At 46.4% G+C, this 13838-nt stretch overlaps 1 protein-coding gene across 2 annotated transcripts in view; it reads left to right on the forward strand.

The window, feature by feature from the left end:
- The window catches only part of Slc24a4 (solute carrier family 24 member 4), a 142240-nt gene that overhangs the window by 78272 nt on the left and 50130 nt on the right, over positions 1–13838 (forward strand). For both annotated transcript variants that reach the window (XM_085830625.1, XM_021179008.3), the window contains exon 3: positions 10492–10568. In XM_085830625.1, the coding sequence (XP_085686751.1) occupies positions 10492–10568 (77 nt within the window). The remainder of the gene's footprint in view (positions 1–10491; positions 10569–13838) is intronic.

The raw sequence follows: 13838 nt of genomic DNA on the forward strand, positions 1-13838 counted from the left end.
TATGTCCTTCATAAAGTGGGGACCGTGTCCCTCAAGCTCACATCTATCCGGATAATGTGTGCCCTGTGCACATGCACACACATAGGAACTGAGTGCCAGTTGCCTGTCTGTCCTTGTTGTGAGCAGTAGCACACCTGGGGGCCCTTAAGGCCGTCACAGGTACAGGCTTCCACTTACTGGACTATGATGCAGTCGGCTCTGACTTTTTAAGGTTTTGTTTCCGGTATGTGTGTTTATGTGTGTATGTGTCTGTCTGTGTGTCTGTGTGTCTGTCAGTGTGTGTCTGTGTGCATGTATCTTTCTGAATATAGCTGGGACTCAAACCCAGGGCCTTGTATACACTAGGCAAGCACTCTACCCCTGAGCCATATGCACAACCCCTTATGAGGTGTAACTTCTATACAATAAAGTGCAGATTTTCAAGCATACTGTTTGTGTCTTGACAAATTGTAATTAAGGGTGTAACGACCAATCCAGTTGCAACCTGGAAAAAAATCACTATTATTCCAGAAATAATCTCTATTATTCTAGTCCTTGTGATCTTTTGTACACTGTTCCTCCCTCATTCAAGCATTCTGATTTCCCTCATCTGACAGTTCTTGGCCATCACGGTGTGAGAAGAACCACCCTGTGCTGTCTAATACTGGATTTGTTTATCCGTTATGGTTTTTAAAATGACCATGCAAGGTATCAGGTCTCCTTATGGCACTTCCATATGTTGTTAGGTTTGATTTTTCATCCTCTGACCCCCTAGCTCCCTTGCTTTTGCTCCCTGATTGCTATATCCTTCCACCCTACCCCACGCCACCCCACCCCACCCCACCCCACTATTTCTCTTTTGGCTTTGCTATCACATATATTCTAACACTTTCCTTACCCGTTTCCTTGAAGCCTTGTGCTCTCCTTTCAGGGCCTCATACATCACCTTTACCCTTGAGTCTTTCTTATGAGTCATAGTAAGTTGATTTAATATGTTTACAATATAAGCATTCCAGAGGGGAGCCATGAAGACCTCTTTCTTTGCTGTGCCTACCTGAGTCACTTTGGGTCACTTCTGGATTTCTGCATGGGCTTCTTCATTCACAGCTATAAATAAACTACATGTGACTTATGTGTTGCTCTTTAAAACCCATAGCAACAATCTTTCCACAAGCATCAGAAGGGCAGTGCTATAGCCCCTCTCATTCAATGATGTAGACCCTCCAAATTAGCAACAGTGCCAATGGCCAAGGAAAGACTAAAGGGAAGTATAACAATAATTTGACCAGGACTGTCTGCCTGGACAGCTGGTGGCTCCCACTGTCTTATGGTTAGCGGTAACAAGAGTTCTCAAGTATGGCTTCCCTCCATCCCATTTAAAATGGTATTCTTAGAACAAACACCAGATGAAGAATTGTTGGACCAAGAGAAAAAAATGTTTCTTGCTGCAGCCCAGTGTTGTTGAGAGTTTGCGTTTCAGTGAATGGAGCTGGTATTTCAGGGGCTTCTTAAGGACTGACTGCGATATTGTGCATTAAAAGTCCATCTGTTAGCTTTCCACCGCTATAATGGATTACCTGAGGAAATCCACTTATAAAGAGGAAAGGTTTATTTTGTCCACGTGCAATTGCTCTATTGCTTTGGGACCTGTGAAGAAGTACATAGTGGGAATGAGTGTCTGACTGGGGAAGCCTGTTCACCTCATAGACAGACAATAAAAAGATAAAGAGATGTGTTCTATAGCCCCCTTTAAGACCACACCTTTGTTGACTAAAAACCACCCAGTATACGCCACCTTTTCAAGGCCATGCCACTCAGAGCAGCACAGATACAATGTATTTTGAACAGAATCCTGCCTTTTGTTACTTTGTTTCTCTTTCTCAGCACCCACCCCCAACCTCCCATCCTCATTTACTCTCTCCTCTTCTACAATCCAAATATTTCCCTCTTGAGTCATCTTTTTCCCCTCACTTCCAAATATTAGAGAAAATGTTATTTGTTTTTTTTGAGTCCAGCTTATTTCACTTAACATTATAAGCTTAGGTTCCTATCCGTTTTTCTGCAAGCACATGCTTCTTTAGCACTGCATAGAACTCCACTGTGTATGTGTACAGCCCATTATCTTTATCTGTTCATCACTGTGAACCTCGGTTTCCATAACCTGGCTGTTGTGAGCAGTGCACAGCAAGCCCTGTGCAAGTGTCTCTATAGGAAGCTGTATCTATAGGAAGTGACTTTGGTTCTTTGGGGTGCAACAAGGTTTGGCTGAATCACATACAGAGTTAAGAGTCATCCCACAGAATGGAAGGGAATGTTGCCAGTATTCATCTGGCAAGGAACTTATATCTACAATATAGGGAGAAGTCAAAGAATTAAACAACAAAGGAGCAAATAATCCATTCAATAAATGCACGGTAGAATTCAGAAGAATGAAATTATATCATCCCGTGGCCATCAAAAGAGAAGAGGAATGGGGTGGGTCTGGCAGTCTTCTTTGAGGGTGTGTCCTTGGTGACCAAAGGACTTATAACCACCTTTAAAACCTCTGTGACCTCCTGATAGTTACACCTATGGGCCAAGCCTTTAGCACATGAACCCTCAGAGGACACTCAAGACCCAAGCTTCAACAGCTGGCCTAGAGTTGGTGGTCACTGAGGTTGAACCCTGGACACTGGGGCTGATGACTCCAAAGCCCATGTTCCAGAGACTCGAGGTCAGATCTGTTGTTCCGTCTGGGCTCACCATGGCCTGCTTATATATTCTGGGTCCGGGAGTTCTGTCACTAGCTGACTGGGATTCGAGTAAGCAGTTGACCTCTAGGGACACTCATTTCACCTTCTAGACTTGGGGCTGATGAGGCGAGGCCAGAAAGGGTGTTCAGTAGACTTAGGGCTTGGCAGGGTGACTTAGAGAGTGCCACCCTTGTGACACCTATGAACCTTTGCCTCTTCCTGGGTGGAAATGAACAAAAGCATAGTGCCTACGCAGCGTCAGGTATAAAAGCACATGCTTCCAGGAAGGAATAACACCACAGCTGAGGTTTTCAATATTTTATTTTTTCTAGTGCATAATCTATTTTTAGAATGTACTGAAGATAGGATTTCAAACTCCTTTTCATGCTGGCTAAGGCAACAATTTCATATAATTATGTTTACTCCTATTGGGGACAAGAGGACAAGAGACAGTGGTATAAGACCTTAACATGGGAACAATTGCCCATGAAAGGCATGAGATTTTCAGCAAAGTTATTTTAAACCAATGCGTTGAGAGTGAGGGATCTTGATTTTTTGGGGCTTTTGGCTCCCAAAGCCTGAGTGGTTTCTAAAACACATACCTTATGTAAGTTGAAATAATGGAAATTTGAAGCTATTTAAATGACTTCCCAGACTCCCAGTCTCCTTTTCATAGTTTCATAATAAACGTCATGGCTTAGAACATGGGGTTATTTTTATCCAGAAAGCAAAGAAAATGGCATGTTTAGAGGCAGTATCTTTAAAAAAAAAAAGAATTCACTTCACAGTTTACATTCCCTAAAGATACTCGACTAATTGAAAGGTTTGAGGAAATTTTGCAGCTACCAGAAAGCCCAGCTCTGTGGACTTTGTGTCTGTGGAAGAGCACTATGCAGATGCTAAGATCCCACAGCTAAAGATGCAGGGCCAGGCAGGCCAGGCCTCTGAGTCTTCTGGGCAGGGTTCTTTGATTGCCCTTCAGTTAAGTAGAAAGCCAAATGCTTGACCTTCCAAAGGCATCCTGAATGCTGGCCTGGTAGCAGGTTGAACCAGGACCTGCAGCATCATCCTGGCCAGCACAACTGGAGTAGAGCACACCTTGGGATGATCCAGGCCAAATGGATAGAGAGGGTCAGACAGTGCTGCGCTTGGAAGGTCTGGACCAGCTTCAGTATTTGTCTTCTATGGATGTTGAGAAGCTGCCTTGATTTTAGACTTCGCTCCCTGTAAAACTGACAGAAGTAAGCTTTCTGCATTAAGTAAACACCCCGGGTTAGCATGCTTTGCTGCAACAGTACAGACAGAATAGAATAACTCAAACCCTCAAACACCCTGCTCAAAATTCAGGTTGTAGGGATGTTGCCAACTGAGCCTGTCAGTGTCTATAGCTTTGGTTGCCCATGGAAACAGCAATGAGAAAACAGTCTGACCTCTTTTCTGCATTGGAAGTCCCCGTGGTCAACAGGACCTATTTTACAGTCAGAACCATAGCTGTAAGTGAACCGAGGCTCATCAGAACGGGGTGTATGCTGGTATAAATGTTCTACATGAGAAGGCTCATGGAAGGGAGTGAAATAGAAGCTGGGTGTGTCGTGGTCTATTCTGCTTCATGAGCCCTGAGGGAACAAGAGATATCAAGAGTGCCAGAATTACCTTCCTGCAGCCCATGTAGATGGTGGGCTATTCACTGAGAATGCATTCGGGTTACCTACAGGAAGAACTGTGTTACAACTGCTGCTTAGAAGCCGGGCAGTGATGGCACATGCCTTTAATCCCAGCACTTGGGAGGCAGAGGCAGGCAGATTTCTGAGTTCAAGGCCAGCCTGGTCTACAGAGTGAGTTTCAGGACAGCCAGGGCTACACAGAGAAACCCTGTCTCAAAGAAAGAAAAAAAGAAAAAGAAAAAAGAACAACTGCTGCTTGGAAAGGTTAAAACTTGGAAGGTGTCTTCAGAGATTAGAAAATCAAAACCACAGAGAATGAGGAGAGAGAGAAGGAGGCTAGGGACGAAGCTCTAAGAACACAGAGTTTGGGGGTCCTGCCATGGATGGGGACCCTCTACATTACAGTAAGATAAGAGGGGAGCAAAGAAGCTAAACAATGTTGGCTGAAGAATGGGAACGTCAAAGGTGGGTGTGTCTCCATGTGATTAATGTGACGCTGACTGAAGAAGCTCTCTGTAATAGAGCTCCATTGGTAAGACCTGAAAAGAGCACGTATCAATCCGTAGTGACCAAGTAACTTGGGAGATCATGGAACTATTTTATCTTAGAGTACTATGGTGGGTGCGTGGCCTCATGCATTTCTCGAAACTCAGAGAACTCCACTTTATCATATAGAGAATGGATAAATAGATGGGTGGGTGGATGAATGGATAGATGGACGGATGGATGGTGAGTGGGTGGGTAGATGGATGGATAAATAGATGAAGAGATTCATGACAGGTGGATAGACAGGTGGATGGATGGGCGGATGGACAGGTGGGTGGACAGGCAGATGGGCAGGTGGATGGACATGTGGATGGATGGACAGGTGAATGGATGTCAGGTAGGTGATATACACACATATCTTCCTCTATTGCTTTCTGCCTTACTTTTTTTGAGATTTATATATATATATATATATTGTTTTTAACATGGTTAAGTGGGTATTTTACCTGCATGCATGTCTGTGTACCATGAGTATGTCTGGCACTCATAGAGGTCAGAAGAGGGTGTCAAATCCCCATAAAACTTTACTTACAAATGTTTAGCTGCAATGTGGAGGGTAGAATCAAACCCAGGTCCTCTGGAAAAGCAGTTCATGCTTGTAACTATTAAGCTATCTGTATGGCCATTTGCAATACTTTTCTGAGATATAGTGTCTTACTGAACCTGAGGATCTTCATTATAGCTGGCCCGCCAGCCCCTGGCATCCACCCATCTCCATGCTGAGATCTCGGTCATGTACTGTCATACCTTTTCTTTTACATGGAGAACTGGGAATTTGAACTTAGATTCTCACACTTGTACAGTAAGTACTTACCCACTGAGCCCTCTCACCAGCCTGAGAAGTGATCTGTACTACCAATTGTTCTAAGGAGGTTGAGGAATCTGCATGCTGGGTCACCCCTGGATCCATGGAATTTGTAGTGGGTTGTGGCCTATAGATGAACTTGACCAACGAAATGCCAGGCACACTCTTCTTTCCAAGAGCACGGTTTCTTGTCATGGCCTTTTGAGATCCCTGGAAAACAGAGCATGCCCCTCAGATAAAAGAGACCTTGGCCCTGAGAAGGGTATCTGTTGTAGATAAAATACCCAACTGAGGAAAGCCCGGTGTTGGTTGAGCTCCGTCTCAGTTCTTTGCCTGCTCCCTGCGGTGGTTGTGTGACTGTAGGTGACTCCTTGAGTCTTGGCCTTGAGTGCCAGCTTGCTCATCAGTAAGTGGGAATGAGCTACTTGGGATTGTCTGGGAGATCAGGGCTTGATAAGTTGAGAATGCAAGCTTCGGGCCTTAACATGAGCACCTTCCTTCTAGGGAACCACTTCAGTCTTCCACCTCCCCCAAGTCAGCAGTGGCTGGCTCAGTCACCATCCCAGAGGCCTTTTGTTTGTTGCTCAGTCAATTGTTTGCTTGTCCCAGTACACTAGATCAGGTGTGCCACGGGGTGGGGGTGGGGCAGATGCCTGAGACTCAGCACCCCGCTTGACACCTGGTTAGGTAAACACTCGGGGTACAGGTGTTAACTCTTTCAAGTTAGGGGTATTTCCGTGGTGATAGGTGTAGTTAATATTGTTTTGGGGGTTCGCTATACCCCCTTGTTCCCTTTAAATATCTATAAGGGGTTTCCACCCCATTTCAAATCATTTAGTTCCGAAATAAAAGACATGGAGACCTTTAGATTTATAATAAGCCTTTGAGCACTGGAGCTGGGCAGATACCAGCCCTCTATGCTATTTTGTCTGTTTCCCCGAGAAACTTGCTGTGTTTCCTTTGGCCATGTGCCTACATCCACTCCACCTTTCAGTGGCCTCTTCCTTCTTCTCTCTCACTCCTCACGGTCCTCACCTAAGACACCAAGCCCAGAAACCTTCACTCTACCCCTCTCTTCTGCCCAGCCCAGGCTGTAGGCATTTTTATTAACCAATCAGGGCTAACTTGGGGGAGGGGCAAGGATTATATAGCATCATTTGGTGTACATGAAGGTCTACCCATGGAGGGGGGCAACCAGATCTTAGGGGCCAGTATTTAGCATTTGAATACACAGCAGCAGCAGACCAACCCTCTCCAGCTAGGCTTCTACTTTCTCAGTAGATTTAGTGGTCTCTGAAAGTCAGGTTACCCTTCAGGATGCAGCCATTGTCTTCCAGGAGGTTCAAGATACACTGAGTATTATTTGGCAGTTCCCAGAGTCTGGGTCCACTGAGTGCTCTGAAAATATCCACTGAATAAATTTGTACATTTTGTTGAGCAACACCATGTAGCTTAAAAGGAACAATGCTGGCAGAAAACCATAACGCAGCTTTCTGTGTATACAACAATGCTAAACTGTATCTTGGAGACATCAAACGGCAGTTTGTGGGTGCTGAAGGAATTGTGGGTACTTATAGACCCAGGGCCCATAAGGTCTCCCCTTCAATGCTCAGGAAGGTGGCTAGCAAGAGAGATCTTCCCCAGGCTTTGCATATACTCCGAAGCAGAATGAGAAACAGGTCGATACTGCATGTGAGGATGCCTGAGTATGTCCAGGATCGGGGGTGATAGACAAGTCCTTCTGGGGCCAAGGTTCAAAGGGGAGGTTGCCTTCCATCCTGTTCCTACCCTGGCTCCTTCCTCCTGAGCTCTGGAGGATGCTGGCATCATCCTACTTCCCTGAGCTCCACAGGGCCTGCAGACAAATCTCTCTTCTCCCCACACCTGCCACCCGGATTTCTACAGCTTAAAAGCTTAGGTGTGACCTCAAAAGCCATGTGTGTGCCCTGCTGATTCCTCCTCACTGAGGTAGAGCTGGCCAGTTGGGGGTGTGATGAGCTCTTTCAGGCGTGCAAGCCTCATATACTTGACCATGGTCTGGGTGCTTCTCATCCTGGTAAGCCATAGAAAGAGAGAGAAGGTTTGCTCAGGAACCTAGGCCGACACTGCTCTTGCAGGCAGGTTCTCCTGTGACTTGTGCACCCTGTGGGTTTGCTGCCCCCATCTATGGTCTTGCTTTCTTTCCCCCACAAAACTGGTTTGGTGTCTCTCTTATGGTCACAAACCAAAGATACACATCACCTGCAGCCGTGGGGACAGAATGTGATGGTATGTGAACAGTCATTGGGGTTGCTATCTCTCTTATACAGAGTCTGTTGGGATCACACTTGCAGGCAAGGTTCACACAAGCCCCTGAGATATCATCAGCTAATATCAGATATCATCACATAGAACCTAAGAGACAGAAGCGTGTCCTCAAACCTCCACCCATCTGCTCTAAAGACAATGGGTGCTACAACCCATGGCCTGCCTTCAGGGCAGAGTCATGTTTGGTGACAGTGTGAGGAGGATAGGGATTGGCATCAGCACTGTGCCAGCTTCTGGAAGCCCTGCAGCAGGAAGTGGATGAGACTCAGCCAGCAGCTAACTGGAAAACGTGATATGACCTCTGCCCACTGAACCCTCAGCTGCCCAAGCCGAGGAACGCCATACACACTCAGCAAGCCTGGCTTTCACAGTCAATTGTCACTGAGGAGGCAGAGGGCCCTATAGGTTAGAGGACTCTGCCACAAAGCCCATGGGTAGGTGGATTAGTCTCGTTTCTGTTGCTGAGATAAAGCATCATGTCTACAAGCAACTTACAGAAGGATAAGAGGGCTCTAAGACTCAGCATGGTTAGGGAGACGCAGTGGCGAGCAAGCATGGTGGCGGGAGCAGGAAGCTGAGTGATCACATCCCATCAGCAAGCGCGAAGCAGGGAGAGTGAGCTAGGATTGTGGCAGAGCTTTAAATACTTGAGGTCTACCCACCATGACGTACTTCCTCCAGCAAGGCTGCATCTCCCCAACCTTCCTGAACAGACCAAGACATTTCTTATTCAACACACCAAAGTCGACGAAACCTGAGGTCCTGAATGTGACATCCAAAGTCTTGGATTCTCTTACCCAGTCACTCCTTTTTCGGAGGCTTATTCATGAACCTCTCAGCATCTATATCCCAGCATGTGAAATGCTTCAGGTGGGCCCTGAGAAAAGGGGACATAAAGTCCCTGGGGGCTCTACAGGTCATCTACTGATTTGCTGCCAAAATTAAGACTATGAATGGCATTCACTGTACCCTGCAGCTTCCCAGCATGCACTGAAGGATGCAGGGAGGGCAGCGAGGCTGCATGAAAGGTCTGACCCTACCAAGGACAAGGCCATTTCTATATCCCTCAGCCCCATCCTGGCTGGAAGACAAACGTCATGTCCTCCACCTCAGGAAAGCAGAGATTTACTCTCATTCCCGAGAGATACCTCCAAGATTGTGTAGATCACTAGCTTTCCTCACACTGGCTTGAGAATCAGGAAGTGTCTTGAAATCTCTCAACAGAACCACAATCTAGGGATCTGTGCTGAAAAGTTCCAGACATTTCTACCTCAGAAAACAGAATCCTAGCCACAGGAATGTGGAGGCTTTCCCTCCGCAATCTCCCATCTCCAAGTAGCCGATCCAGGCCCTTGAAATGGTAGCTGCAATTCTATTAGAGAAGTTTGTTTAGAAAATAGAAATAGAAAGAAGAGAACGAAGGTCTTCTTCAATTAAGTACGTCTTTGCTTCAAAGTACGAACGCTGTCTGGTTCCTGGACAGCTGCCAGTTTCACTGTCTTGTCAGGTGAATCTGAGGTTGAAAAGCGAGATTATATTACTTTCGTTTTCAGAGTTTAGGGATTTCTGTCTGGGTCACCTATTGAGTGCCCACTGTGGACCACGCATCTTCCCAGATACCTGAGGGCTGACAATTGTGCCAGCATCCCAGTACCAGAAGATGATGCAGATTGCCCCCAACAATACTGTACCATCCTTTAGTCATTGGGTTGTTGAAGTCTATTGAGAGCCTTCCACCCCCGGACCTGCTTGGACTCTTGAAGATGCATTAGGGACCTGGGTCGTGTGAAGCCTCCAGTTTAGCTGGTGTGATGGGGGCCAATAGGGATTTGGGAGGGTGTTTCTAGCATTCATCCATGAAAGCACATATCCATCGGCCGTCCTGGGAAAGAGGAAGACAAGGGGCCAGTCCTCCATTGGCTGTAGCATTCTTGGGCAGAGGAGTTTCTAAGAGCCGACTGGGACTGCAGACCAGTACTCGAATCTAAGCTTCGACTGATTTAGCTTGTTCTCATGTCTGGACCACTAAATAACACAGCTATGATGTTATGTATGCATGTTTCTGTGGGGGGTATATATGTTTTCAGACTCAGTAGGCATATTGTGTCACTGGCTGAAGATCTCCTAAAGTCGTCCTATTTCCCATCCCACCGCCAGTGTATCTGTCTTTTAGATTACAACTGTCCCAGTGTGTGAAGTGTGTCAGACCATCGTTCAAGACTCAAGACAAATCTAAGTCCCAAGTAGCTGTCAAGTACTGAGATATCTGTGGCTAATCCCACAGCTTCCCCTGTTAGTACCAGTCTGCCCAGCGCTGAGATCCAGCTGGCCTTCCCTCTGGTCAGCCAGTCAATCTGAAGCTAGTGGCCCCTGAGCTCCATGGTGGACTGCAGGTCTCAGGCGAGTTTGCTGGATATACTCTGTCACCTGACACCCTCTGTCTCCTCTTCTCTTCCAGCGATTCACGAGTTCCCCACAGACCTGTTCTCCAACAAAGAACGACAGCACGGCGCTGTCCTGCTACACATCCTTGGTGTAAGTGTCCTCCAGGGTCAGAAGCCACTAACCTTCTGGCGTGGGAACCCCATCTGTATAGAGCAGTGGTTCTCAAGGTTCCTAATCCTGAGACCCTTTCATAAAGTCCCTCATATGGTGGTGACCCCTGACCATACTATTACTCCATTGCTACTTCATAGCTGTAATGAATTGTAATCTAAATATCTGATATGCAGGATATCTAATATGAGAAACTTGCGAAGGGATCATTGGAGTTGCAACCCACAGGTTGAGAACCACTGCCATACAATGTCTGAGCTTGTAACGGCCTGGAAAGAGAGGCTTTTCTTAAATGTCAAGTGATTTGCCCAACATCACATAGTGTCCCCAGTCCCAGCACAGGGACATGGCTGTTTCTTGTGCCTCATTTTCTACTCTTATAAAATCGGGGCAGTAGCTCCTGTGTACACTTCAGGACTAGATGCCAACAGCATCAGACGTGATGTGATACACAGGTCGGTCCTCGGTAACGCTTGCTGCCGCGTCCCTGTGACTGCTCTCTCACTCTCTTTCCCACACTCCTCACCCCCCTCCACATTCAGATGAGACAGCATGTTCAGGGTGGTTGGCCATAGACACTAAGTCTCTCTGTGTTCAGACAGACCCTAATGGCAGACGGTTCAATAGCAATTTAGATGGGAATGAGGAATTCAAGACCGAAGTATAGATTGCTGTTCTTGGACAGACAAACCCTAGCCTCAGCCAGATTTTACCTCCCTGCCTATTTTTGCAAAGGTTTGTTCATTTGTTTGAGGCAGCATCTTCTGTATCCAGACTGGCCTCAAACCTGCTGCGTAGCTCAGGATGACCAAGAACTTCTCTCTCTCTCTCTCTCTCTCTCTCTCTCTCTCTCTCTCTCTCTCTCTCTCTCTCTCTCTCTCTCTCTCTCCCTCCCTCCCTCCCTCCCTCCCTCCCTCTCTCTCTCTTTGTGTGTGTGTGAGCGTCTACACACACACCATCCCCAAGTGCTGGGTTTAGAGGTGTATGCCACCTTGTCCAGTTTATGTAGTATTGAGAACTAAACCCCTGGCCTCATGTATGCCAGGCAAGCAGTCTACTAAATGAGCTCTAGCCCCACCCCTCCATGAGTAAAGTCCTTTATTAGAACACAGCCACTCCATTCATGGCTGTGCTCTCTCTGGCTGCTTCTGAGCTTTAGTGGCAGGACAGAAAAGTTGCATGGGAGTACATGGTCTACGGAGCCCAAAATTCTTTCTGGCCCTTGTGGGAACCAGTACAAGACTGTTGAATGGTTGCCAGGAAGCAAGGCAGGTCTGGGTTGGCTTTTCTGTTTCAGATCAGCCCCAGAAAATTTCCTCCTGCTCAGCAATCTGGCTACCCAACACTGTCTGCTTATAAATTTAAATTCAGACAACAGCGAATCTTTTTCTAGAGGTAATTTAATGGACGAGGAATCTGGAGTTCTCTGATGGAGAACAAGGACCAGACGATAACAAAGGAGAAGTGTTTTGGCTGGAAGTGGAGGTTAGAGTTGGGGTTGCAGGTGAGCCTGCATATTATATCTAGAATGGAGTTATTATCTTTCAGACATCCTGGCATGTGCATCCCATGCCCTTTTAGTAAGAGATGTAAATTTGGCAGATTTTCCCCATAGTTCTGTGGCCCAGCTCCATAAGCAAAACCTTATGATTGAACCTGAGAGTGAATACCTCAGGAATTTTGCAAGACCTCCTCAGAGTGGTAATTCCTAAGCTAAAAGTGGAGGGCCAAACCCAGCCCATAACTCGATTTTACGAATAAAGTTTTATCAGAGCACACACACCCATTCCAGGGCTGCTTTTGTTTTTATAAGAGCAGAGTTGGTATATAGCAGAGACCATTTGACTGACCTACATAATCTAAAATGTGACCTCTGTAGAGGACGTTTACTGATGCCTTCCTTAAAGCAGGAAAGACTCACACATAGGAGCCAGTGAAGATTTTAGCCTTCCGTGACCCAAAGGATGGAAGCTGTAATGCCCACTTGGGCTCTATTTTCCTCTCCAGTGTTCTAAGGTGCCATAAGAGAGAGGCCCTTTGACCTCAGTCTGCCTGGGTCATGATGTTGGGAGGAACTTATGGTGATGTGAAGTATATTTAGGATCCTGGGATGCATACTGAGGGGTTCCCCAGTTGGCCTCTCCTTTAGCCATGTGTCTAAATGACAATGAGTCACACACCAGGATAGTCACAGTACAGCCCCGCTTCGCTTCATCTCAGTTCATATGGCGCCATGTTTGGACTGACACAGCCTGGCCTCCTTTTTCATTTTGCTTGCAGGGCATCATGTCATGCCTTAGAATGTTCTCATCTCCTTTCAGGGGCTCTGGTCCTCTCCCTCCAGCTTTACATCCTGCCCTTCTCACTCCTCCCCACCTCTCCCTGTTGAGCTCACAGTTTCCTCAGAGCCTTTGTGTTTTCCATTTTCTGATCCCTATAAAGGCTTCATGCACATGTAGTCTTTGTCGTACCCTGGGATGAAGTCTCAAGATGCAGACTCTTTCCCACACTCCATCGCTGCCATCTTCCACATCCCACCCCTGTTGTCCACGGTAACACCTGGCACATAGGATAAGCTCAGCAAAACCATGGTAGATGGTTGTATAGACAGATAAGGCAAGGAAAGGTTCCTACTAGAAAGCCACCTACCTGCCCCTGTTTCATCATTAAGTAGAAACAAACAGAGGCCTGGAGATGTGGTCTGTCGAGAGTCACGGGCCAGATGAGCTCCAGAGGCTGCACCTTGTACTATAAACTTCCCTGTTCATATGTGCAGATGCCTGGTGAACCCTTAAAAATAAGCAGAGGTTTGGCAGCAAGCAAACTATTGATAACAGAGAGATGATGCTTTCTCTAAAGTTAGAGGAGGGAAATAGGAGGTTATTGTTTTAAAATTGTAAATTATTGCTCCAAGGGACTTCTCTCTTGGCCTTTATGCTAGAACCAGCTTGGCTGATTGGTTGGTTGGTTGGTTGGTTGGTTGGTTGGTTGGTTGGTTGGCTGGTTGGTTATGACTGACTCTAGAAAGCAGAGTCCTCTTAAACAAGAGTTTCCAGTTTGCTATGTCAGTAGTTTCAGTGCCTGGGAGGTAGAAACAAAAGAATCAGGAGGCCAAGGTCAGCTTTGACCTCATGGTGAATTTGAGGCTATCCTATGCTACATGAGCTCCTGTCTCAAAATCTGAACAAACACAAACAAATAAAAAAGAAAAAGTGGCTGAGATCACATTTGAAACTCCACAGTGCCTCT

The sequence above is a fragment of the Mus caroli genome, unplaced genomic scaffold, assembly GCF_978045245.1.
Source record: "Mus caroli unplaced genomic scaffold, Mus_caroli_1 scaffold_14, whole genome shotgun sequence".
Taxonomy (NCBI): domain Eukaryota; kingdom Metazoa; phylum Chordata; class Mammalia; order Rodentia; family Muridae; genus Mus; species Mus caroli.